General features: G+C 37.3%; 1 protein-coding gene across 3 annotated transcripts in view; it reads left to right on the top strand.

The window, feature by feature from the left end:
• The window catches only part of MID1 (midline 1), a 410,087-nt gene that overhangs the window by 366,111 nt on the left and 16,955 nt on the right, over positions 1–27,021 (top strand). For all 3 annotated transcript variants that reach the window (XM_063450101.1, XM_063450099.1, XM_063450100.1), the window contains exons 5-8: positions 6,401–6,549; positions 12,012–12,139; positions 14,543–14,686; positions 20,452–20,613. In XM_063450101.1, the coding sequence (XP_063306171.1) occupies positions 6,401–6,549; positions 12,012–12,139; positions 14,543–14,686; positions 20,452–20,613 (583 nt within the window). The remainder of the gene's footprint in view (positions 1–6,400; positions 6,550–12,011; positions 12,140–14,542; positions 14,687–20,451; positions 20,614–27,021) is intronic.

The following is a 27,021-nucleotide window of genomic DNA, read 5'->3' as shown; positions in this document are numbered from 1 at the left end:
ACTCCGTGGCTATTCTATGATAACGGAAAATATAGCTACTCAGATTAACATCTAAGACTTGGGGTTCAGCTAGTAGACCTCAGAAGCTATGTTTAATAACCCCCTGATGGCTCAGTATTTTTTGACCATTGACCATTATTACACTATTTCCCCCCACTTTGTGTGCTTTTTGTTAAAGTGGGAAATGAAGTTTCCTCAAATTCATCATTTGCTGACCCGGAATATTTGTTTCTTTTGCGGTTTGCATAGTAAGATGTTTTAGTTTAAATTTGCAAGTCTATTAAATAGTTGGATGATGAGAAAGAAAGCGGTTGGCATTTCATGTTAAAGGGATCAGCTTGTACAGCAATGTCAGTCTTGGCAGTGTCTAGGTTTGCAAGTCCAAGCAAAAGAGTGTTTCATCAACCTCTGTGCTTACAAATGCAGAAAATTCATAGAGTGACAGGCACAATCGGTTAAATCCTAGTGATTGATGTCCTTTGTTCTTCTTTAAAGTAAGCAATGTTCAAATGTTATGAGTTTAGTTAACATTGAGAGATGTTTTAGTTTTTTTACGATTCTCCACACTGTAATTTTGTGATATTTATTTTCCCTCTGGGTCAGAGCAATAGGGGAAAGTGAGCTTGGGGTCATGATCAGTTTTGCAAATGACACTCGCATATATATATATATATATATATATATATATATATATACATTGTTACAACGTGTAAACTCTTTGTGCAGAAGCATCAATACTAACAGGATTCTACAGACCCTGAAATGGAACACAAATTTAAATCGATAGTTAAGTTCACTGAAGCTTAATATAAGATGGAGCATTCTATCCTCAATAATTTGCCTCCCAGACAATGAAACATAACATAGAAAGAAAATCTCTCATTGGGCAGTATATCAGGTAATTACATCACTTAATTTAATTAATAACCGTAAATCCCATTCACTGAAGTAAAAATATACTTAAAGTGACACTTATTTGTGCAAACAGAAAAAAACAAATGAAAAATAACAAAATCTCTGTTTAGTAGATATACCCCAATCAAAATGCATGTATTTATTTAGACATTTTTTTTCATCTGGGGGTAAAAGCTGCGGTTTTCTTGCCTGAAGCCTTTGCAAAATCCTCCCCTTCTAACCCAGCCCAGACTTTCTGTGGCTGAATTCATTAAAAGTGTCAATTTCTATTGAAATCTGCACCTTTTGTAAAAGGAAAAAAAAAAAGGACACACAAAAAGAATTTCAGCAGACTGAAGTGCTCTAAGGGTTTGGGAGCGTCCCTTTAAAAGGACACTCCTAACACCATTCTCATTGTGTAGATTACGGTGCAAATGTTACTCCTGTCCCTGAATACTTTTGGATACCACCTAAACCACTAATGTATGCATGGATTGGAATCAATGCATGTCTATGGAAAACATTCAGCGCCTCCATGCAAAGTGTGGAGATGCTGAACATAGGTGCTGCACATTGTGCTGCACTGGACTAAGAGGCACCTCTAGTGGCTGTTTGAGTGCCTGTCACTAGAAGTGTTACTAGGTAGCAATGAAAACACTGCCTTTTCTCTGAAAAGGCAGTGTTTACATTGAAAAGCCTGCAGGGACAGACTATAGACACCGGAACAATTACATTAAGCAGTAGTGGTTCTGGTGACTACAGTGTGACTTTAATAATTGTGTTTTTGTTGTTGAAAATAAAGTTTTGTTAGTTTAAAAAAAACAAAAAAATGACTCCTAACTTTTTTAACTGGCTTCTAGATTCAAAGCAAATTTGTCAAGCCCTGGTTTATTTGGCATTTTCACTCATCCTGAATGATGAATATAATTACTTCTAGGGCTGAAATATATACCCCATAATTCTATATGCACAGAGGTTAATAGGATAATAGCAAACCCACCTGAGCACATTGTGTAGCTCCCGTTCCTGATCTGGGTAGAACTCTGCTGCAGTTTGCATGTATAACTGAATCAGATCTAATGTTTGTAATATTATTTTTTCTATTTTATTTTTAAAACAGTTTTGCATACTTTCTTTACAATACATCAAAGTCGGAATTTCATCTAGGCTGGAGTTTCCCTTTATTTAAATTACTTGGAACCCAGATTAAGAATATTATCTGCGCAACATTCAATGCCTTGCTCTCATAAACTAAATAGAAAATAAAAAACAGGAGGAAGATATTAAGGTTTCCAGAAACGTTTTATAATAAAACAAGGAAAGCTCTTGTAGTGTATAATAAATTTAAGAGTATCGCCTCTAGCATATTCTTATGTTAAATTCCTATTTATACGTAGAATTATTTCTAAACTAGAATGTTTGTATATTTGTTCATTGGAGGTGAACATTCTTTTTCTGAAATTATGGAAAATTGGAAACCGCATATCGTGAGTGACACATCCATCTGATTATATCACTTCCAGAAGTTGTCGTTATTCTACCCTACTTGACCTTATTTAATTTCCTTTATCATTTCCTTACGAATATCAAGTGATATTTGCGTCCTTTACAGCTTGAACTGCAACAGTCCAATCCAGAACAATAGCTGGGAACCAGGCCTACCCTTGCTGTCATTCTGGTAGCCAAAACAATAAGTAGACGAAGGAAATACCATCAAGTTGGTCTAAGTCTATTTTTGTATGATTTTCGTGATGTAAAATGCAACATACTAGGAACTGATGGGGAGCACACACGGAAACAGACCAGCTGTGCTTATTTTGGCTCTCATTGTTTTTGTTGTGCTTTGTTTTGTTTCGTGAATAGAAAGGAGAACACACTATTTCAGTAAAGCAAATGAATAGCCATTTAATTGTACAAGTAGGAAACATTCCGTAGGGAGATTGTGGACTGCAAGAGATTGTTCTGGCTTCATGTACAAAGCATTATAAACACAGTTGCTGAGATATATTCACAGACTTTCACAGTTTGTCTGGAAACACCCACTCAACTTGTGTGAGATACCATAACTTTGACCGCTCTAGTGCTTAACTCCCCAGTGTATATTCAACCAGGAATTAGCTAAACAAATGACTTAATTTAGTCAGAGTTTAAGTGGAATTTGCGAAGTCCACATTTACCAGAACATGTCATTGTTTATCGGGAACTGACTTCCTGCCATATTTTATATTATGGATATTAACATATTTTTTTAATTTAAGACAAACATTAAGTAATTAGATATCATAGGTTTACATAATTACACTTATATTAAAAAAAAAAAAAAAACTTACAAAGTGTGTCATTTTCAGTTTCACAGATGCCAGTCTGCGCACAGTTTTAACATGTTTATTGGAATACAGTTTTTTTTTCAACTTTATAAACGTAATAGAGTTGTCAGATCTGCTTGTGTGTCTTTTGCTATATAGATCTACTAAATCCTACAGAATGATCACTGATACTTTTATATTACAATATCGTAATCACTCCGATTTAATGTATTTATGGAATAAATGTTTCGATGTTTGGAGGGGTTGAACCTAAGAGAGCATTGATTACTTTTGTCAAAAGAACAGCAGGGAGTCTTTTTTTTAACAAAATGTGCCTTCACAATTAAAGAACAATTCACTCCATTAAAGTCTAAGAAAAGTCCTGGAGAGATCCCTTTTATAGAGTGGTCTTCATAGATCGTATCCTCAACAGAGCACCTCTCTGGTAAGACAGACAATCTCTATGGTAAAAGCAGTGGATACTATGCCTGCTCTGACCCACAGCTGTCATGGTAGAACTCTCTTAATATTCATAAAAACAAATGCTGACAGCTACAAAGGAGAAACTGCTTCAAGACTACGAGTCACCCAATCCATGTCTCCGCAGATGCTAGATTTTTTAGATTTTTTTTTCAAGCCAAGCCCTTTGCATGGGCCAGTGATTTAGTACAGACACCCTGCTGAACGTGTATGCAAACACAGATGTGTTGAAATATTTAAGTATTTTGAGTCCAATACCAACTCATGGGACCTATATCAAAATATGTATCCTGGCTACATGCATATATTTGTGTGTGTCGGTAACAAAGAGAGGAAGCTAAAAAATAGTAAAGCAGAAAGGCAGTTTATAGGCTCGTAAATGTAGTTTTAGCTGGGCTTGGTTGCATCTATGCGTATGTTGTCTAATAAAGGCTTTATGAACTTCCTGAAATAGTGTAAGGAAAGTTCATGGGACTGAGAGAATGGCATTTAGTATATCGTTTTTCACCTTGTTGTCCAATGATGGTCTATAATATTCCATGTTAAAATATTCGCACAGTTATTTACTAAAATTGGAATTGTCCAGAATTCAAAATAAATTCAATGTAAATTTCAAACATTAGACCAATATAGAAAAACTGAAAACTGGTTGACTTGGAAAATCTTTCCAATTTAGGAACTGAATTCCTGGCAGTTCACACTTTAGTGAATGACCTGATATTAACAATATTAGTGAAGCTAAAGGAACAATTAAGTCCACTAGGTGTTCATTTCTCTTTATTAAAGGGACACTATAGTCACCAGACCACTTCAGCTCAATGAAGTGGTCTGGGTGCCAGGTCCCTCGGGTTTTAAGCCTGCAGATGCAAACATAGCAGTTTCAAAAAAATGCTCCGCTGACTTCGGCAGAGGGAGCTGGCGTTGGCGGGCGAGGAGAGGTCACCAGCGCCGAGGGAGCCCGGCACTGGAAAAAGGGAAGCTGCTGAAGGGGCTTTAACCCCTTCATCTCCACGGGAGGGGGACCCTGAGGGTGGGGGCACCCTCAGGGCACTATAGTGTCAGGAAAACCGCTTAGTTTTCCTGACACTATAGTGATCCTTTAATACAGATTAAGACCATCATCCCAGTTCGGAGGTTTTGACAATTTTAACAGTAAACATGTATTACTCTCAATGTTCTGCTGATAATGGAACTGCTCTTTCTCCAATCAAAATGATGACTTCTTCTTTGCTCCAGAGTAGATATTAACCACATATTTAATATATTAGGTAGTAATGTTTGGAAATGTCTTTTTTTTCTTCTTCTTCTAATTATTATCAGTACTTTGTATTATTGTCTTTGTTTTGCAACTGTTGTGTAATATATGCATATCCTATGTTATATCTACAAACTCCCAATTTTGTTTTTAAATTCCAGAATTTACGTTTTTGTTTCTATGACTATATGTCTCCTGAGATTTCACAGGCTAATTGTATTTCAAATCAATATTTCTGGCTTTCTTGACATATCTTGATAATCACACTGACGACTATGATGCTCTCGATACATTGCTTGAGACATCAATCATAAAATAGTCTGGCATGAAGCTACATATATTTCTATCATACTAAGATACCAGCCTAGATAAAGCGGTCTGTAGACTAAAGGTTTATACACTAAACGCCAAACAGTAGCAAATTAAAATCTGGCAAAATATGGGCAAGCATAACTGATATAGAAAATAATTTAGACATTACTGACTAAAACTGTAAATACAATTTTAATTTGGTTCAATTGTCCTCAATTCAGCTGTTGAAATTCTTCTGGGGTTCACTTTGCTGAATATCAATTGAATTGGAACCACTTTGAGACTGGATGGGTTCCTGTTAAGTTCTAAAGAATCTAATTGTTAAGTCTACAGTTACCAGAACATTTCATTGATTATTGGGCGTCGACTTTCTAAAAAATCGAATTGTTCTAGGGGCATTGGATTAAAAGTATCTCCATGAAATTGCAGGCGAAAATAACAGAATTTCTCTGCTATATGAATAATATAAAGGAACAAAAAAAGATGAAACTAAGGTGAGAGTATTATTTGAGAGGATTTAGAGTTGGGGTGTTGAGTTGTGAAGAAGAAGGGTACCATTAGGGTTTTTTTAAAGGTAGGATGCCTTATATGAGGACTATCTCAAGTTCTGTATCATATGAAATAAATGAAGATAATTTGGTTGCAGTTTTAATAAAAATTTAGGCTTGATTAGTAAGGGACATTTGTTTTAAGCAAGGTATTTGCTTTGCATTACGAAAACCTAATTCTATTAATAAAATAGTAAGGAATAGCAATAGTATATACTTTCACTATTCCTATCTCTTTTATTAATAGAATTAGGCTTTAGAAAATCACATGTGCACCATTGAGTGTGCTATTTCTAATCTATACTGGTAATATTGTTGTTTTAATAATATGTTTGTGATCAAATTTTTATTACACAGTTCTAAAGTGTAACCTTTAAAGTGTATCATTAAATGTATATATCTTTAATTAAATGAATATATATATATAGTTAGTCTAAATGTACACTGACTTTCACTGGGCCCCACCTTAATGTAGTTAACAGGTTTGCCTGTATTACAGCAATTTGAAGGGTATAGCGTTGTGTCACCTTCGACCATTCCTGCTTAAAATAACCACATACGGTAACAATTAATAGAAGTATTTTTGTTTCTGATCTCTTTTTAAGGTGGTGAGGTTGAGAAAATTGGCGCAACAGATAGGAAACTGCAAGCAATGCATAGAACGCTCTACCTCACTCATTTCGCAGGCAGAGCAATCTTTAAAGGAGAATGATCATGCTCGCTTTCTACAGTCGGCCAAGAGCATCACAGAAAGGTAAAATTATATTTCTCTGTAGTTTGTCATTTTCTCCTTGGTCTGAGAGGACTTTAAAAACTGCTATTTTCCTTGTAAATCAGGACACTAACACAAACAGTGACATGTGCGTTACCTAGAAATCAGGATAATTTGCATTGTCTTTTTTTATATCCTTACCTACAGTCATTACTAAATTACAGTGACTTGTAATACAAAATACATAATGAGTATATTGATATATAACATTTTTATCTGTCTAACTAAATATGTTCTGACGTGTAGGCAAAAAACACTAAGACCTGAGCTACAATTGCAGTACTCAAGCTGGTCCATGAGTAATCGATTATCCAATTGAGTTCCAGTATGACATGAAGCTAGGGTGGCCTTTGAAGACTGTTTTGTAAACTTTTGGTCTTGAGTAATGTATTTAGTCATTTTAGGACTATTAGATCATCGTTGTGGTACTGTGATGTTCTGATTTATTCCTACAATGGAACTCTTCCAGTCTTTTAATATACTCTTTTGTAGTTTTGTCTACATTTAAATGTCAAAATATGTTTATTTTTTGGTTAACGGTGGTTGGAAAACTGATGCCTTCAAAAAAACCTTCCTTAGTGTGAGTTATCCCTTAAAGAAACATTCCAGGCAGCAGAGTAAGACCTACTATGTATATTTTATAATCTAGATTTAGTCTCTGTGGTCTTCCCTGTTTGACATCCCTGTACAGAAAGGAAGATCATAGAGACTGACTAACTGATGGGTCTCAAACACTGTCTGACCCAAGGTGTATGTATATGGCTGAAGGATCAGATGCTAAAGGTAGGGGTGACCTTTTCTTAATATTTTACATATTCTTCCTTTGGAAAAAAATCTATTTATTTTGCTTGGAGAAAGGATTATTATATTAATTATATTATGTTGTTATTATTATTATTATATTAAAAATAGTTTTGAGGTGACAGCTGTTCTTTAAGCGATGCTTAACACTACCAGAATTGCTTTTATTAAATTGTATCTGTGTGTGAACTACCAAATAAATAACTGGATATGAGACAGGTCATAAAGACAATGCAATTGGCTGACAGTAATCTGGAAAAAAAAAATACACAAAATGTGTTTTTTTACAAATTGGACTATGTGTGTTGTTAAATTTAGATTCCGGTTCAAACAGTAGATAACAAGATTGTATCCTTTGAAACTTATTTAATTGAAATTATATCGAAAAATGCCAAAAATATCTGCTATTTTATTTCAAGGAAAATACTCTCCTTGTTCTCCTTGCAACCTGAGCAGAAAACCATGATGCATAATGAACTACCCTTGTAAAAACTATACATATTTATTATAAGTTTAGTTATATATAAATATCTGGTGTTTATTTTTTAACCCCTTAAGGACCAAACTTCTGGAATAAAAGGGAATCATGACGTCACACATGTTGTGTCCTTATGGGGTTAATGGACTATTTTTGCATTAAACACAAAGAAAATTAAACGGAAAAATATTTGCTCCTATGTTTCTGGGCGGATAATTATCATAGCCAATACTGCTGCTCAAAAGTAGTGGGAGTTTGAGATAGGGGCTTACTGTTGTTTTTTTTGTTTTATTTTGGCATTAAGTCAAAATAACTCACCAAAACTTGTTTGGAAACATATCTTTTAATAAAATCCTTAAATATTGTGGAAAGCCTTCATTGCCTGTTAGCAAATGGATTTATTTACTAAACATCTAAATGTAATGAATTGACATTCCGACTTCTCAGAGAATTCCTACAAATCCAAGTTGCTTAGCCTACATTTTGAAATTTTCCCTACTATTTACAGTTTTTTTTTACACATCCTGACAGTGTTTAAACATAAATAAAAAATAATTATGCTTTTTTATGTGTCTCCTTTAATGCAAAGATATAAATACATTAACATTTTCAATTTCACACCCATTATATGTCCATATTCACGGAAAAATAATCTGATTTGTTTTAGGTACTTACGTGGCCAAGTTATCTTGGATAGAACCACTGCATATGTGTATGATTTATACAGCAACTTTCCCAGAAACCATAATCTTGGCCATAAAGTTAACAGACTTGGCATGTAGACTTTTTTTGTATTTTTTATTTAACATGTGATATCATCAGGGGAGGAATAGAATGATTTTAAATATGGAATACATGATACTTATGTAACAGAAGCTAATCAATTTTATATACTCTTCTTCTATAAAACCAACGCAAAGCATACATTAACACGCTTACATCGAAAATCCCAAAATTTGATTTACAGCGTCTGTTTGGTAGATTTGGCTCTTTAAAGCCCCACCGATTGTTGACAGTTGTGGCAATATAATGGTCCATAGTGCAGAGCCCAGGTCGTACGATACTATTATTGCGAGTCAATTCTTATAAAAATATGCCCTAAGCATCTGTATAAGCTGTTATTGTACAGTGGAAAAGTCTATAATACCTTTACAGTTCATATAAGTGCGGTAGGTTATGGAAGAAAAGAAAAAGATCAGGACCAAGTATTGAAGCTTTTAACTAAAAATAAATAAATAAATAAATAAATAAAAAGTTGGAAAGAAAAAAGTCAGCTACCCTCAGTTGTAACTATCACTGCCAGTGAAAACTGCCTCAGAATATCCATATGTGAACTGCTTGTTGAGAGCTTCATGAAATTGTATTTTCCATAGTATAGAGTTCAAATGTATATGATCACACTTTGCAACAGTAAGCACTAGCTGGAGAGCTTTGAAGCCATCATCATTGGACTCTACAACAGTGGAAACATGTTTCGGAGTGATAATTCATGTTTTACAACTTGGCATTCCAAATGGCATTTCTGCCTAAATGTATACTGTCTTCCTATGACAATGGAGACTGTTACAGCAGCCACCATGGAACCATGTACACAATACTGTCTGCGATCTTGGAATGAGGTGTGGGAGCAGATGTCCATACTTGACTTCCATATAATTAACCATGGTGCCCAGACAAACACTGCATGTTACCGCATTACTCCAGGCTATCTGCTGTATATGCCGAAACTCCTTGTTCTATTTATTTTTGTAATTCTTTATTTTACTTGTGCACATAGTAACAAACAAGCGTGCAGAGCCCCGACAGCAACTGCAAGCCAATCGTAGCATTCCGAAGTGTGGCAGTTAAAACAGCACATTTTTATAATATCATGAGAATAACAAGTTTATGATTCATCCGTCGTTTATAATGAAGAGGCTAAACTATTCACGTATATGACAAAATGTGGTTATGCTAAGGGTTAGAGGTATATGACAATGCATTCGTCAGAAGTATAAACATTTATGTTTTATTTAGTAAGTTAAGACTTACATTAGTAGGTTATGTGTGTTGTAGCTGTGTTGTCCTAAATACGCAAGTTGCTTGTACCCTTTTGCTTTGAAGTGGCAAAATCTATAACGTGACATTATATTCAAGTGAGCTAATAGCCTAATAAAGTCCCCTGGGATCCCCCAGGTGTAAGTCCCTTTTCGTGCTTGCTGTCTCCGGTCTCCCCATCTTGGGACCAGCTTGCCAAAGCATCTCTGGTGGTTCACCCGATGCCGCGTTAGGGCTGAGCAGAGCCCTGCTGTGGGCGCCCGTGGAGCTTCGTTGTGGTGTGGTGAGTGAGCGGGTGTGATTGGGGTCGGATGGTTGTGCCACTTGGCCTGGGTAGGGTCGCCCATGAGGCCGAGGCTTGTATTCCGCGGTGTCCTCCTTCTCGCCGCCCGGCGCGAGAGAGGTGCATGCTTACTTCGCCGTTGTGTGGTTTTAGGCCCCGTTAGGGTTGCAGGCTGATGCTGAGGGTCGGGTGGTGACTGTCGAGGTGGGCGGCATACGGTGAGTAGTCGTGGAGCACCTTGTTGCAGCCTGAGCTCGAGCTTGAGCCAGAAGTTTTGGAAAATCCTGTCTATGCCAGACAAGGGGTTTAGTGGTACCTCTTGGCTGTCTGCTGGCTGCGTGGTCTCCGCCATTTTAGGTAGGCCTCTCAGTTCTCTCAGTTTCTCTCAGTTCCATCTTCACGGTTTTTTCCTTCATGTTGGAAGGGACCACCATGGGTGGACCGGGATCACCACCACCGGTCCAAAGGGGGGGGGGGAGGTTGTGGGGTGTCCGCTTGTGGCATTTGGTCTCCAAGTGGTTCCAGGCTGGGAGATCGGCCTCCTCTCCCGCCCGGCGCTCGCCAGGCCGCATGCCCTCGCGGGTGCATTCTGCCGTCTGTCGTCCACTCATGGGCCGCATCACCAGTTCACCGTGAGGGGAGAGGCTAGTAAGTCGCTTGGGGTCCTGTGTTGTGTTTTGTAGTGGTCTTGAAGTGCCTTTTTAGCCATATTTCCAAGATTAGTGTGGAGCTCCATCTAGGCACGTCTTCCCTCCATGACAGTCAGGCCCCGCCCCCCACTCCTTGTTCTATTTTAATAAGTAGATACTTTTCTGAAATAGTTATACTAATGGTAAGCTTTTAGGAAACACAATCAGTTAGTAATTTTGGCCCCAAGGGATCAGTCCATAGTTAGACCTGCACTTATTAATATATTAAATAACAAAATATACTTTAAAAGACAATCATGATTATTGACTAAAGTGAGAATTATCGGGACTGCAAAGTGAATGGCTGAACTGAAAGCGTAGCTGATTTGGAGAATTTTTCCAATTCATCTACTTGGACCTTAAATTTGAAATTCACTTTGAGTGCCCGACAGCTCTCTGTGGTAGGATGTCTTTCTGCAGATACTGATAGAGCAGTGGTAGAGTGTTCAAACTCTCTGTGGTGTGCTGAGTTTGTTTAGATCAGTAATTACCAGATCCAGTTTGTAGTTTAACTGCATACGGGGAACACAGCAGATGTTTGTCATTCAACATCTATCCCCAAGGCTGCAATGAACATCCTTTCAAGAGAATTGCATAGGCATGAATGTCTCATACATTTTGCAATAAGCTCGCCAACTGTGACATCTCTTACATGGTATTTGCTTATATTAGTTTTAGCGGGAGATGGAAATATCACAAACACTAAATAGCCGAAAAGGTTATTTCAGGATAGGCACGTTAGGGGTAATAAAATAAAATAAAATTAATTCAGTTTTCTTAATGATTTGTGTATATTAAAATTAGTTGCAACATCTCCCATAAACGTCTCTTTAATGATTCTTGAAGGTTATGTCTGGTTCTCCTTATCAAATAAATCACAAAATAATGTCTGAGACAGTGGTTCAGGTTTTGGATTGTTAAAAAGTCGAATTTTCCTTTTTTATGACAAACAATATTTTTCATTCCTTTTTTTTTTTCAAAAACGAATTCTCATGTGACCTTCTGCATGTCAGCAAGTTATGTGTTTTTTCTCCTGTAACAGTGCATTAACGTCTTTACCTTTTCATTTTGTTGTAGTTCCACATGTGCTGGGAATACTATGTGGTTAAAGACAAAGATGTGAATCTTAGTTTTTCTTTTGTTTGCTTGATTTCAGGGTCTCGATGGCAACAGCATCCTCTCAAGTGCTTATTCCAGAAATCAACCTAAATGATACATTTGACACATTTGCATTAGATTTCTCCAGAGAGAAGAAAATGTTAGAATGTCTTGATTATCTCACAGGTAAGGCTCTGAACGTGTAAAACACATCAAGCTTGAATTATTCATTTGGCAATTTTTGAGAGAACACTTATTGTTGTGCTGTGTACATATTTTTGTGATGATGGCCTAGAGGCCATTTAAAAGTAATGAGACACTATACCCTTTCAAGTGGTGGATCTCTGGAGGAGCAAAATGGCAATTGCACCACCATGAGATTCTTTGCATAATATACATACTTATAATGTGTCAGTATAAACCCCATGGCACAATAAGTGTATTATAAATAAAATACACTGTGACATCCATCTCTGACCTCCTGCCATATTCCTTCTGTAACATACTTCTGGAATCCTTTGGAGCCATTTCCCCATTTGTAAAACAGTTTTTGAATGGTTAAACAAAACAGGGCTCTTTCTGATATTTGATGCCAAGTCCATCAGCAGCCACACAGATTATATGGAAGATTAATTTATGCATTAACAGGGTTATTCACTAAAGTAAGAATTTAAGGTGAATTCAAAGAATTTCAAATTTAAAGTGAAATTAGCTAAACTGGAAATTAAGTCAACTTAACTTTCAGTACAGCCTTCAATTTAAAATTCACTTCTAATTCTAACTTAGTAAATAACCCTGTAAATGTTGAAAGCCTCCAAACTTGCATGGCAGTACTTGGCTCTGAGCACTGGTCTAACTCACAACGGGCCTTAAATGGCCCTTCCTAAAGTTCTAGATCAGCTTCATATCCTAGAAGATGATACCACCACCATAACCTTTACATGTCATTTGTAACATTTGAATCCATGTATCTGAATATAACTAATTTCCAATTATTAACAAGAACAGGCATTACCAAACCAAATATAGATAGATGAAAATGAAGAGACATTTCCCACTAGTATGATAAATGCAAAACTGCATGCCATGTAATTAGAAATACAAATATAGGGGGCCTGACAATCATGGCGACTGGTTGTGTTTCTTGGGAGCTCCCAGGAACACACTAAGGAAATCTCCTATTTTGACTGAAATAGCCAAAAACGGGCATCAAGCGACTTACCCCTAACTATATGTGAAGAAGACCCGACTTGCGAATGCTTCCACCAGTCACTTCGAGCACTCCAGACACCGAGCTTCACTGAGGCCTAGTGAGCGCTGAGGAGGGGAGAGGCGGCCGCTCTCCCAGACTGGCGCGACCGGAGTGCGGAATATGCGCCTTGAGCCCTGCTACCCCCCCCTTTGGACCGGCGGGGGTTATCCCGGTCCCTACCCTGATGGCTCCCAAACCCTATCTAAGAGCAGCACCAGAGCCGCAAACACCCGCGAACATGGCGGAGCACCATCTAAGATGGCGGACGACACGTGTCCCCACACTCCTGGAGGGGAGATACCTGATCCATGCTGGCGCCTAGAGGCAATCTTCGACGCCTTCTGGAGAAAGCTGGAAAGCAGGCTGAAACCCAAGGAGACCACCGAGGCACCTCCTGAACCACCCCGCTACTCCCCGAAGCGTCCTACTGCACACACCACGAGCCCGACATACCGGAGACAGCGACGACGGCCTAAGCGACGTAAGGCAGTAAAATCAGCCGGCTGGCAAACTGCAAAGCTTCCTAACCCCAGCAACATGCAGCAGGAAAAGCACAGGGTCAGGGAGAGGAGTAGAATTCAAGTGCAGCTTTACGTTATGCAGGAGTCTCCCCTGGCTTACAATCTAAGGAGCCAAGCACCCTGGGACACTAAATTCCCTATAAGAGGGATAGGATGATCACCAAGATGGGCCTCTGACCCCAGCGCCTACCCAGTCTGGGGTACCTGGGCAGTACTGGACTTCATACTTGCCATACTTGTATAATCTACTAGAGTTGTGCCTCACACTTTCTTTGCTTTACCAGGTCCAGAGGGTAATGCAATCTATTCTGCTGCCATTCCTACAACCTATTCTGATGGGGGGTTGGGGCTGTCTGGGGTGGTAAACTCTACTGTATCCCTTACCTTACCATGTCTATCTACACACAGTACCTCTCTCTTATCAGTAAGGGGATATGTTATGTCATGTCATGCTTGTTAATTAATCTACTTTTACTACTCTCATGTTTCACCAACGTTACTGCTACTATATAATATAAAATTGTGCGTTGCCTAGCGATTACCCTACTTGTTACTTATGCTAAGCAGCTCAAGGATTGCCTTTGGGGTACCTCAAGCCAGTTTGTGTCCATAATATGCACTGCAAAAATAAAAAATTCAAAAAAAAAAAAAAGAAAAAGAAATACAAATATAAACCGGACTACAATAGAAACTGTTTGATAAATGTTGATCAGAATCAATATGTGTTATGTTTAACTGAGTGCCAGTTAAAAGCCTAGGATGTTTTAGAACACTTGGAAAACGTGGATTTTAACATTTATCTCTTATTTTCCACAGCGCCCAATCCTCCGGTTATCAGGGAGGAGCTCTGCACGGCATCATATGACACTATTACCGTTCATTGGACTTCTGATGATGAATTCAGTGTCGTTTCGTATGAACTGCAGTATACAATCTTTACAGGACAAGCAAACGTAGTTAGTAAGTACAATCAATGGTTCTCTTGTTTGAAACATTGCATGGATCACCTAGATGTAGTCCAGTCTGCCCACGATTAGTGGGAGTTACAGTTTCGAGTTACAATTGCCACTAATTTCATGGCGGCAGCTGAATTAGCTGCTACCTGGGGCTGTAACTCTTATTAATCTTGGGCACCACTGAGACACCTATATCCCATCGCTGTCTCACAGTCAATACCTCCGCTTAACCTCTACATTACACTTACACTAATCATTAACCGTAATACTACCTTCACACATAGTCTAACATTAGCTCTTAACCCCTACACCATCCTAACACTTATATTACCCTTAATCCCTACGTAACACTAACCCTAACGCTAAAACTAACCATAACTTCAGCCATGACCATGGCCAAGAAATATCATCACATGAAAGATATAAGTTAAGAGAAAACAAAGCTGCCTGGGCTTCTGGAGATATCTAAAGCTTTTAGAAATGTATTGGTACCCTGTATGCACTGGAGATGGCTGTGTATTTGCCTGTAATTGCCTCCTACTTTAACTGGAAGCTCACAGATCAGATCTAAGCTCTGCAGGACTTAGCTGACTGGCTGAGAGTGATCAGCTGACTTTGTAGCTTGCCCTGCACTACAGCACTTTGCTTAGGAGGGATAGGCTGCTTACAATGGGTGAGGAGGTGGGGCACCATTACAGAGCACTGTAGTGTTTATGGTGTTTGGAGGTATGGAAATTGAAGTAGAAAATCAGATTCCGATTGATTCCATAGATTTTGCCAGACATATTATAATATGAATATTATTTTATTATACACACTGCAAGTCACAATTAATAAAAACAGTGTCACCGCCATTTTGTAGCTGTGTAAAACCAAGTAGTGGACAAAGATTTTCTGACATAGAGAAATGTTGAGGAAGCAAATTGTTTTGTTGACACCTGGATGCCTTATTAAAACGTGGTGTAATTCCATTTACGACTTCCTTACAATTTAGAAGGATACTTTTCATTCATTTGCCTTTCACTCGTATTTACATATAAACGGAACATTGCTGTAGATTTCTCGAGAAAAGAACTGTATAATAAAGGACCAGTTAGCTTTTTACTGCTAACAGTTTCTGTCATTCTATTGTCCTCTGCAAACACTGGATTAAACTACATCCATCAGTGGGGATTATGTTTTTTAATATATTTTTACAAAACCCAGCCATATACTAATTGCTTAATTATTGAAAGATAAATGAAAGCGATGTAGACACACTCTCTCAATATTCGACAAGATATCTTGTTAGGATGTGCTAATTGCTTTACTTTGAGAATCGCACAGTGAGGAGCTGTTACCCACAGCTCTCGGCTTTAATTACAGCTCTGCATGTCATTGAGGAAATAAAAGATAATTTAACAAGGTGGAATAGGATAAATTAATAAAAAAAATTGACGTTTTCACAAAGCTTTTGAAACAAATAGGACCTAAAGAAGTAGATTTTTTTTTTAATTGCATTAAGTTTGAAGATATGTACCAATGTGGGAATCATACAGATGGTTAACCCTGTCTGAGAAATATCTCCAGTTCATGTGCTATTCTACAGGTGCTGTTAAGCGTGATAATTAGGAGTGTTTCTTGTGCCTTTCTTTTGTCTTTCTACTTTAACACAGCAGGCAGAAGGGATTTCAGCATGATACCCCATTGCCTACTTTCTGCTGCAGCAAGCAGCAAGGATCCATTGAGTAGATGGCAAATGGCCACCACTTTTTCTGAAACCTCGTTAGAACACCGAGGGACAACAGATCAAAACTCTACCCAATGCAAACTCTGTTGTTCTATCATTCAGTTCTCCTTCCCACTAGAATACAGACTTTTTAGAAATGCTTAGCAATATCAGAATTTCTTTGATTGGAATAAAAGCTCTTCCACAAATAATAATAATCCAAGAGTCCTCCATAGACAAATGTCACCTTTTCAATGAATAAGACTGGTATGTAACATTCAGTTTACTAGGAAAGATACTTCTAGAGCTCACTGATCATGCACAGAGAGCCACATTAGCAATAGTTATACACTGTATAAGCATTGAATCAATCATGTCCATCTCTAATACTATTCTTATCGCTGAGTGATTTGTTCTAGCAATGTGTGTTTTTTTTAACTATACTATTTTTCTATCAGTTGAGATTTCTATGTAACTTGTAAAATTATACAATTTTGTTTTGTGAAGAGTGCAAATGAGAGTGAAGTCCCAGTGGTGGTTGTAAAACGTGGTCAGGAGAAATCACGCTGAATAGATAATGTGCACGGAATGTGACTGATGACTGTATTGGCTGCTGCTTACTGATTGACAAGGGTTGTGACAGATTCTTGAAATCTATTCAAGAGCAGATAGTGGAGCAGTAGGTAAACATTTAGTGGGAAATTAGATTAAATCAATCTTCTAGCTGGCCATTGGAAACTCTTCACTCATAATTATTGTCTTCTTAAGGCTCTTCTCCTTGACCAAATTTCGAGGACTTTTCGCTAACTGCTGTACAACATTGCAATCTTTAAATATTTATCTTATTTTTAATATTTTGGCTGCTTTTCTGAAATAAATCGTAGAGAAAATAACAGCCCTAAATATAATTTATGCCCGTGACAAGCTTATTAATAAAACTATAGGTTCTATAATCTATCCTGTTTTGTACAGCTACAGTTGTTAGATTTGACATTGAAATCTTAACAGCATTCATTCCTAATTTTATAATTAAAAAAAAAGCCAAAATGAGGAGAGCTTTGTGTTCCTTATTATTTTACCACTGTAGATGCAATTTCAACATTTACTGATGTGCATAAAGCAGTGGAGGTAAGTTAATCAGCTCCACTGGCATGGACTTTGTTGTTCTCGCCATCAGTGCAGTTTACAGGAGTTCACTGATTTACATACTTTACCTTGTGTCCTGGGCACAGCATGGAAGTCCTCAAGTCCATTAAATCACAAATGAACATCCAACAAATATCACACTGGTTCTCACTGCTGCAAATATACTTGAGAAACATTTTGAAACCGATCACTATACAATGTCAGTTAAGGAATGTGGATGTATCTGCGTATACAAAGGTCAACTAATTTCAATCTACAATGAAAGGTCAAGATATCTTATCTTAAATATAAAAGTTCTTCTTACTATTCTAAACAAAGCAAAGGAAAGCACATTATTTACAATCTCAGAATATCCAACTCTTCTTCCCTCGGTTCTCAGCTGTGCTTTGCTGTCCCCTGCTTTGCAGTTCATCACTCCAGCTGATATCCTTTTATTATTTGACTGGCTCATGAACAAAACTGAGCACTAGACTTCATTCTCCTGGGACTGAATTGGACAGCTTTTAGCCACAGGATTCTGATATATTTCACACAAATGGGATCAGATGGTACAATTGAACCAGGAATTTTTCCTCCTGCGATCATAGATTTCGATTTTGGGATTGGTCCAATCCTGTGCGTAGAATACGTCCGTTTTGAGCCCAAAGGAAATAACTTTCTACATTATTACCTCCAGATTGCAGAGGCTGTGTTCTGTCATTTGCAAGACAATTCATCCTGTATTCATTTGTATAGTGCAGCTGTGATATACCATATTGTATTTAACGTAACAGACAAGGATAGATGCACCTTGACAGGGAGCCTACTGAAGAGCAATTCCAGAATTCCAGGATTTTTGTTTAGAATTAGATTTTTTATTAAGAAAACTAACATGCTACATTTTAAGGAAACTTTCTGTCATTTGTAGTTCTCTTCACTCAGTAGAGGAATCACAGTTGCATTTAATTATGTTGTCCTTCCTGCATGTCCAGTTATAGGTAAAAATAGCAACTCAAAAGGAAACACAAACTTAAACACACTTTGCTGTAATCTGAAACCTCTTTTATATATTTTATGTTGGTGTGCTGAGTCTTCAGTGGGAGCTGTGGATATAGTCATTTTTGGAAAAATCTTTGATAAATTGAGTACACTATTATTTTACTTTTATAGTATATTTTTTGCTTTAGTTGTGAATTTCTCAAATCAGTGTATTTTGGAGTGCAAAATCCAATCATACAAAAATGTCCTCCCTTTTTTCCTTCTTCCTTCCCTCCCCTTTTCCCTCCCATATGGGAATTGTGCATTGCCCAATCCCAAAATGGAGCCATTTACCTATATAGAGGATCATATATATATTTGTGCTTTAAGTACACCCTCTTTTTCCCTCTCGCCCGCTTCCGATATGGCGGACATGGTGGGGTCGGGGTTGGAAGGGTTTAGGCTGGCGCTGTGACGTCATCACTGCCACCCTCCAGCACAGGCCGGGACCGGTCCTTAGTTTGGAGGTGGGGTATTTCGAAAGTAGGGAGGGATTGCGTTCGAAGTCAGGCTAACGGATGTGATGAGCAGTTTTGATCCGCAGCGTCACCTCCGCCAGCCGCACATAACACTAAATGGTCTAACAAACAGTAACCCTGTCTACCAATGATATTATTAATGAAACTATTCACTATGAAACCATTTCCGCGCGCCTTCTGGTGGTGGAGAGCGGACATGGCGAGCAGTACCACCCGCGACGCCAACCACAAACCCGAAGTGACGCGCTAAGATGAATATCACCAATTATATAGCCCCAATTTTAAGCGGCAAATATAATTACCCGATAGGGGACCCCTTCACACAGGTGCAGCCTATTATTCAGAGGGATACCATATAATTTCTGAGATTGGCTAATTGGACACCATGTGACCTCAAAGGGGAGGAGTTGAAGGACTCAGAACATAAAAAGAAAAAGAATCCCTGAGGCTTCATCACAGCTGACTGAGGAAGCTCATAGAAGAGCGAAACAAGTTTATTTATTTTTACACTTTATGTATTTTAATTTGTAACCTAATAAATTTAAAAGTTATTCCAAATAAAGTCCTTGAAGCCTTCAGGAATCTTCATTGGGGAAGTGCCATCCCCAGAAAGTGGCACTTTGCCGACTACCCTTAGAGCCAGGAATTTAAGGGTCTTAAAAAGGTGAGCGCAATATCTACCATAGGTGTACTACCTGAATTCTGTATAGCACCGCACATTTGGTCGCTTCTTTCTCCCTCTTTTGTATTTCTCTTGGAGGAACATCAATGAGGAAGTGGTTTGTTGCTGCCCTAAGAGCAAAAAGATTTACCTTACGGAGCTAATAACATACAGGCTCCAGACCATGTGAGTGGTTCTACTTATTTATCCATCACCGATGATTTTCCGAGACCATCTGCACTAAAAACTTTATATTTTTTTCTTTTCTATATGTACCATTTTCTATATGTACCTATATGTCACACTGAATTGATGGGGTAAATTTAACCCCTGCACTATGCCCATTTTATAGCGCTCCACTAATTGGTATAAGTTGTACACCATACATTTCCTGTACAAATATGTATGTTTGATTTGATGAACTCCTGTCAACATTATTCAATATTAAGTTTATTCTCCTTTGCTTCAGTGTAAAATATGGTATTATAGACTGTTTGATAGTCTGTTCTTATAATACATTTCTTATAGAACTAAATTGTATTGATTGCTACTTCAGAAAGTACATTTATAATATCAAAAGAAAGATGAAAGTCTAGTACACCGATTTGAGTTAAACACTTGGGAGACCAAAGAGGCTAGAGAGATAATTTTACCAAACCCTTCCAAGTCACTTGTTTAAATGGCAAAGTCAACATTTTTGTGTTTAATTTAGCCGTGTTGGGTGTTCTTTCATGTATACATTTTCTTTGAACTTGCAGGTTTGTGTAATTCTGCCGACAGCTGGATGATTGTTCCAAATATTAAACAAAACCACTACACAGTGCATGGTCTTCAGAGTGGGACAAAATATATCTTCATCGTTAAGGCAATTAACCAGGCTGGAAGTCGAAACAGTGATCCCGGCAAGCTAAAGACAAACAGTAAGTTTGAGATTGCTGGACACAATCTACCTTGCAAAGGTTTAAGGATATCAATGGACACAATGAATCCTTTAATTCATTTTTGTAATCTATTTTCCAAAAATATTGACAATAAAATGAAAAAAATCACAGCTGAACATCTATTATGTAGTGAAATTCATTGGCTTGACTGCCTCTGTTATGAGATCTGCAGAAACCAGCAAATGGCCGAAATCATTTATTCGACCCTGGCCTTCTCATAGAAGACCTATGGAAGGGGAATGTAGGAACAGTACATTCGTGTTCACAGAACCACTGTGCACTTCTAATTAAAGAAAATGAATGGCAAGGATCCAATAGAATAAAGATGCTTTATAATGTTTCTTTTTTTTTTTTTTTTTTTTACTTTTGGAAGAGGGAGACAAGGAGGTATATCAAAGATGCAAGAAGAGTTTGACATTTTAACAATTAATATTAAAAAAAAAAAAAAGAAGATTATCTTTGCATTATGCTTTGGGAGATGCATTTCTCATGGAATTTAGTGAAGGCTGGTTAATATGGGCAAGTGGTAACGCACCCCCTAGTTTTTATTCCAGCAATAAAAAAAATCTAATCTATTAGCGAGTAATAATAAGTGTGTATTAGAAAAGATGTGTTGTATCTCTCATGGTTAGTTTTGTGGTTTTCTCTACCCCTATTGATGGCTGGAAATTATCCTGTAAGACATGCTAAGTCTGCTTTACAGGATATCTGGTATCCTGCCTTTTTTATCAACTGCAGAAACAGATGTGTGGACAGTTGAATTTGATGGACTGCGTTCAGTCTTTTTCAACCTAGGTTACTATAATCCTTTACTCACTTAAATACAGGTCTACACATTGTCCTGAGGTCTAGGGCTGTCATTGCGTAACATCATTGGGTGGAGAAGGACCTTTATAAAGTGGTTATTGTGTGCATGGCATCTCATTTGATCAAGGGTTATGTGGTTAGAGCCTAACAAGTTGGGGCCATAGAGGCAAGTTCCAATTATAGAGTCTACTGCCCTACAATCTTTACACATTGTCCTCTGCATCAGTGTGAATTTGCTTTAAATTGACCTACCATTTATTTATTATTCCATTGAACTCTAGTTATTGTGAATTATTTCATGGATTTTGGATTTCTTAAAATTATACCTTCTTGAATGTTCTTTTTGTTGTTTTTAGATTTTTAATTCTCTTTAAAAAAAAATATGAAAATGTTGACTATAAAAATGAATTATATAAATATCCTCTTTGTGATACATTATATAGATAATTTTCTGACTCATTCACCTTAACTCTATGCAGAAGCAGAGTAACAATTAAGATTTTGCTGTAGTTTCTGGCAAAACAGGCACATTATTACAGCATAATATAGGCAACAAAATATGTTTTTATTACTATGATGCTGTACTATGTTACAGAGTATTTAAATGCAGACATTTCCCTTGTCATACATATTGAATTGTGGCTTGAAAATGACACTTTTTATGTTTTCTCAGTTATTTCATAATGTTATACAGTGTTGATGAACTTTGCCTTAGCTATAAAAGAAGATGCAACATAACATAAATGAATGGAGTACTAGAGTAGAGCTTGGATGTTGCTGTATAACAACTCTAATTCATGTCCAGATTTACTTCCCAACAATGATTTAGTGTTCATCCATCCCCAGAAAATAACAATTTTACATTATGCTAACATACCCATCATGAAGTTGCTTTGTGTTCTCAGCAGAGTTGGGTTTAGCACCATAGTTGACTTTTCATAATCAATAACAAGACTTGATACAGTAGTCAGTAAATGCTGAAGACAGAGGACTAGTAAATGAATCTTTGGATTTCACCTTGGGTTTCTAGGGTTTACATATAACAGATGAAAGGTGAAAACTAAATGCTATTGAAATCTAAAAATGATTTAAACCATTTAATGCATTTTTCTAGCAGTATGTCAGTAGAATTAGCACTGAATGTGTTTCTCCGCTCGGTAAAATCATTTCAGATTAAATCTCAATATAACCTAACTGCATGAGCATAATTCAGCCTGGCATTACAAAGAGGTTTTTCAATGGAAAGTGTTCTCAGAATAGTTATATGCACTACATTGTGTTAAGGGCATTTTAAAATTGGAATGTTACATTTTTGTAGAGTTCTTTTTTTTTTTTTAAAGATGTAGTAGAACACAACAAGAATTAATGTTGCTATATATTTAACGTTTATCACGTATTCATTAACCTGACACTCAATTGTAGAAGAAGGTATATTGTAAATGTTTGAAAAATGTGCCTGCTACTGTGTTACTTTTGTGTATCAACTGCTGCTGCCCTATTACATATACTCACAAGTCCATGTGAGATAAGTGGTGCTATAAAGCAAGTGAGAAGCTGCCCAGTTTACCGTAAATTCATGTGGATACTGAATCACCAACACTCTTTCATAAATAATTCAAGCATGAAATGGTATGTGCAGTTAAATGAGGCACTTTATTGGTTTCAAACCACGTAGCACTAAAGGAACAACCAGATAAGAACCTTAACCTGACGCATTTTACACCTTAATCATTACTGGGAAAGAGCAAAACCCGTCAAGATTGTATATGCTCTGTTGCCTTAAACCACTTAGGTGTTATGTAACTAGATACAGTATTTTAATCCTGTATTATTCACAGATAAATCAGTGTTCTTACATCAATTCATATTTAATAATAATAAAAAAAAAAATTAGCAGAGCATTTGACAAACACATCTAAATTTGAAAAGCTAGACATCCCTAGTCTTATCCCCACTTTTTAAAATTTATCTTTAAGAATACAGAGGTTCACGTAGTACTATTTGAAGTATTCAAAAAATGCCAAGAGTCACCAATAACCTTTTAAGACCCATAATACACTAGCTCATGGGGCATATCAAGCCATTGAGCTAAAGGAATATGCTGGACATACAAAGGGAGGGACTCCATCTCTACCCTAAACATTTGATGCAGACCCACCATTAATGGAGGGGGGCTGGCCAGCTTAGTTTCATGGGAAGCATAGACCATAACAGCTGTAGAAATTAATATAGGTTGTCAATTAGTTTTATATTTTTAGAGAGATTGTAACTTTTTAAAATTCTCAGATATTGTTTTGCAATTTAAAAAGTGTTGTTTTCCTCTAGCAAGATTGTTTACTGAAGTGAGAATTCCCAGGCCAGAGTAGAGAATTCTCCCAGACCAGTTCAGCTATTTTGACCTTTGAATTTAAAATTTGCTTTGAAATCTCCTTCTAGTGAAGAACCCTGTGAAATGGTCAATACAGCCTGTCGGCTTGTGAAACAATAATTTCACATGTGGATTAATTTGCAAAACTACATTTACTTTAATGTTATTTCTAGGGAAAATATACTATCATAACTTTTCATAGCATTTTGTTATTTTAGGCAAAGTTTTAAAAGACCAGCGATTTGTATTTGGCACATAATATTTAATAGCAACACTCTCATATTTAACCTATTAATGTGGATCTTTCTTTTCTGAAGACTTTTTAACCGTGTACTTGCAGGTATCATCTGCTGATCAGTCTTAAACTAACTCTCAGTATGTCAAATAAACTAGTACTCCTTACGAGTACTCTTAGAAAAACAGATAATAATTCAAAAGCATTTCCCGAAACTACCACCCGAACATAAAATATCTGTATGTGGCTATTATGCCCACCTTAAAGTACATTAAAACTAAGAATCTTTACAGCAGATTGCAATGTCTTATATGAATGACTATATTGAAAGCAGACGTGATCTCTTGTGTGTAAATATTCATATTTCTTAAATTCAACACATTTTATTAAAATCTGGGGAAAACAATGTAACAAGACAGAACAGGGAAAAGCCCCAGTATGTAAATAGCAGGATCATGATTACAGATATAATAACAGTAGTATTGTTTGAAGATGAGATGCTATGGGTGTCATTTTGAATGATTCACTATTCTTGTATGCTCATGGGTTGCCTCTGTCCTGCAAAAACGCAAGAATAAAGCCAGTTACATAATCATGATTATTTGGGGGGATCTCGGACTGGTTTATCAATGGATTTGATTCTTTCAGCAAATTAACTTTCCGTAGTACCTAGCTGCATTTATCTAGTGTAACTCGCCATCATGGGACATTTAAGCTCTTTGATGGTAAACAACTGACTTGTCTGGCTTGTTGTAAAATGATATGTGTCCACACTCAACCATACATGGATTGTATAATACAGATTGACAGTATTATAGCTCGAAGCGATGCAGTGTAAAAACTGTCTCTCTCTCTCTCTCTCTCTCTCTCTCGCTCTCTCTCTCTCTCTCTCTCTCTCTATATATATATATATATACAGTAAAAACATGATATGCATGTGTACATGTTGGTTGTTTTTTTGTTATGGCATCGTAGCATGTGCATGTTGTTATACACAGTTACACAGGCTGGAACTGCACTGCTGGAACTTGAAATGACAGATTTTTCCTTTTCATTTTTTAAATAATGCTTCTCTCAGCATACAAAGCGTTATTCACTAAACAATTAGACAGTAAGAATTGATTTGATAAGCCGAGAAATTCATGCAAAATATTTTAGATCGATAAAACATATCACTTGTCTGAGGTGGAGTTATTTCCCAGCTCAGCTATTTTGGTCTAGATTAACCATCCCAAATTACCACAACTCACTGTTTAGTGATAAAAACCTGATTTTAAATAAGAACAAAAAAAACATTGTTTATTTTGTAGCAAAATGAATGACTCAATATGTAAAATATTGTATATCAGACATCTAGATAAGTATGGCTGTGTATCCTTTTCTAATTTTATATATCATATTATTTGTTTTAAATATATGTTTTTCTAACGAGAAGCAGCTTCAGTGTGGCTTGGATTGGGAACATTTGCCTGGCACGTTTTGAAAAGAGGCAGATGCCCTGAAGGCGCAGTTGACCCAAGTTCATCTGTTCTGCAGCCTCTAAAGATTTGTTGAGCATGAATGAGCTGTTGGGACCCAGTTTTATTTTCCTTCGGCAACATCTGGGCCTAACGGTTTCATGGAAATATCCATCTCATGTTTACAGTAACGATACCTTTCAAAGCAGCAATCTACATAGCTTGTTTTCTTTAATAGCCAAATGACCTGAACTAATCTTTAATACTGCTTTTATTTAACGAACGCCTCAATCTAAAAGAGATGTTTCTTGTTGACATGGTTACCAGAACTCAGATTCAAGTCCTAAAGCAATTATGTTATATACCACAATAATTAGATTTTCTGTAAACCGGTGTGTCAGGCAGAAGCTATGCAACAGTATATATCCAAATGTTACAAAACACGTTTTTCTTTGGCACTATACTCTGTTGGTTAAGTTCACTGTCACAAATCCATCCGAGATTCTTGGTCGTTCCATTGCTCTGAAATTCCATTGTGTGTTAGGATTCATAAAGATGCTTAGCAAATAGCAAATTGTATAATTCATCTAAAATCTCTGTTTATTATATATTATGCTATCTAGCATTAACAAAATATTATTTGATGAAGATAGTTACAATTATTAGAAGATAATTTTTTGCTTTCAATATAGTTATTCGTATAAGATATTGCAATTTGCTGTAGAGATTCTTATTTAACACCAGACGCAGCTAAGGTGCTGGTCCATGCCGTTTTTCTTTCTCGCCTTGACTACTGCAATCCCCTTCTCAGTGGTCTTACGTGTTCCTCCCAGATTGCACCGCTGCAATCTATAATGAATGCAGCAGCGAATCTCATTTTCCTGTCCGCCCTCACCTCCCATGCCTCTCCCCTCTGTCAGTCCCTGCATTGGCTTCCAGTTAGATATAGGGCTCAATTTAAGATTCTGATCCTTGCTTACACGTCCCTACATAATGCTGCTCCAACCTACCTATCCTCCCTAATACACAAATGTGACGGACCGCCTGGCACCCCGACCGGGTACCTCCGTCAATCGGTGCTTGTGAGCACCATAAGCATTGTACTGGAAAACCATAACCACCGTAGACCCCACAAACTGCCGCAGCTTGGTTGGGTTCTCGCTTTCCTCCACCCACCCTGGACCCAAGACCAGGATCCAACTTCCAGTGGGTGAACCTCTCCTAGTCCAGAGAGCTTAGCAGGAACAGCTCTTACAAGAGCTAGCGATTATACTCAGAGGAGTATAGTGATTATAGCAATTCCCAGAGTGAACGTAGTTCTCCAATCCCCCAACCATGAGCCAAGACTTCATGAAGGGGTAAACAAATTTCTCTTTAATGGGAGCCACACTGGCCTTTTATGCAAGTCCCCAAACAAGGTGTACTCCCACATGGACCTTGTTGGGGACATGGACACAAGCTTACAAACCAATAATAACATATTTACAATGTAAGGCACTCCCACAAATAGCAGACATTAC

This window comes from Pelobates fuscus, chromosome 1 (genome assembly GCF_036172605.1).
Source record: "Pelobates fuscus isolate aPelFus1 chromosome 1, aPelFus1.pri, whole genome shotgun sequence".
Classification (NCBI taxonomy): Eukaryota; Metazoa; Chordata; class Amphibia; order Anura; family Pelobatidae; genus Pelobates; species Pelobates fuscus.
This window is presented reverse-complemented; position numbering and strand designations above follow the sequence as displayed.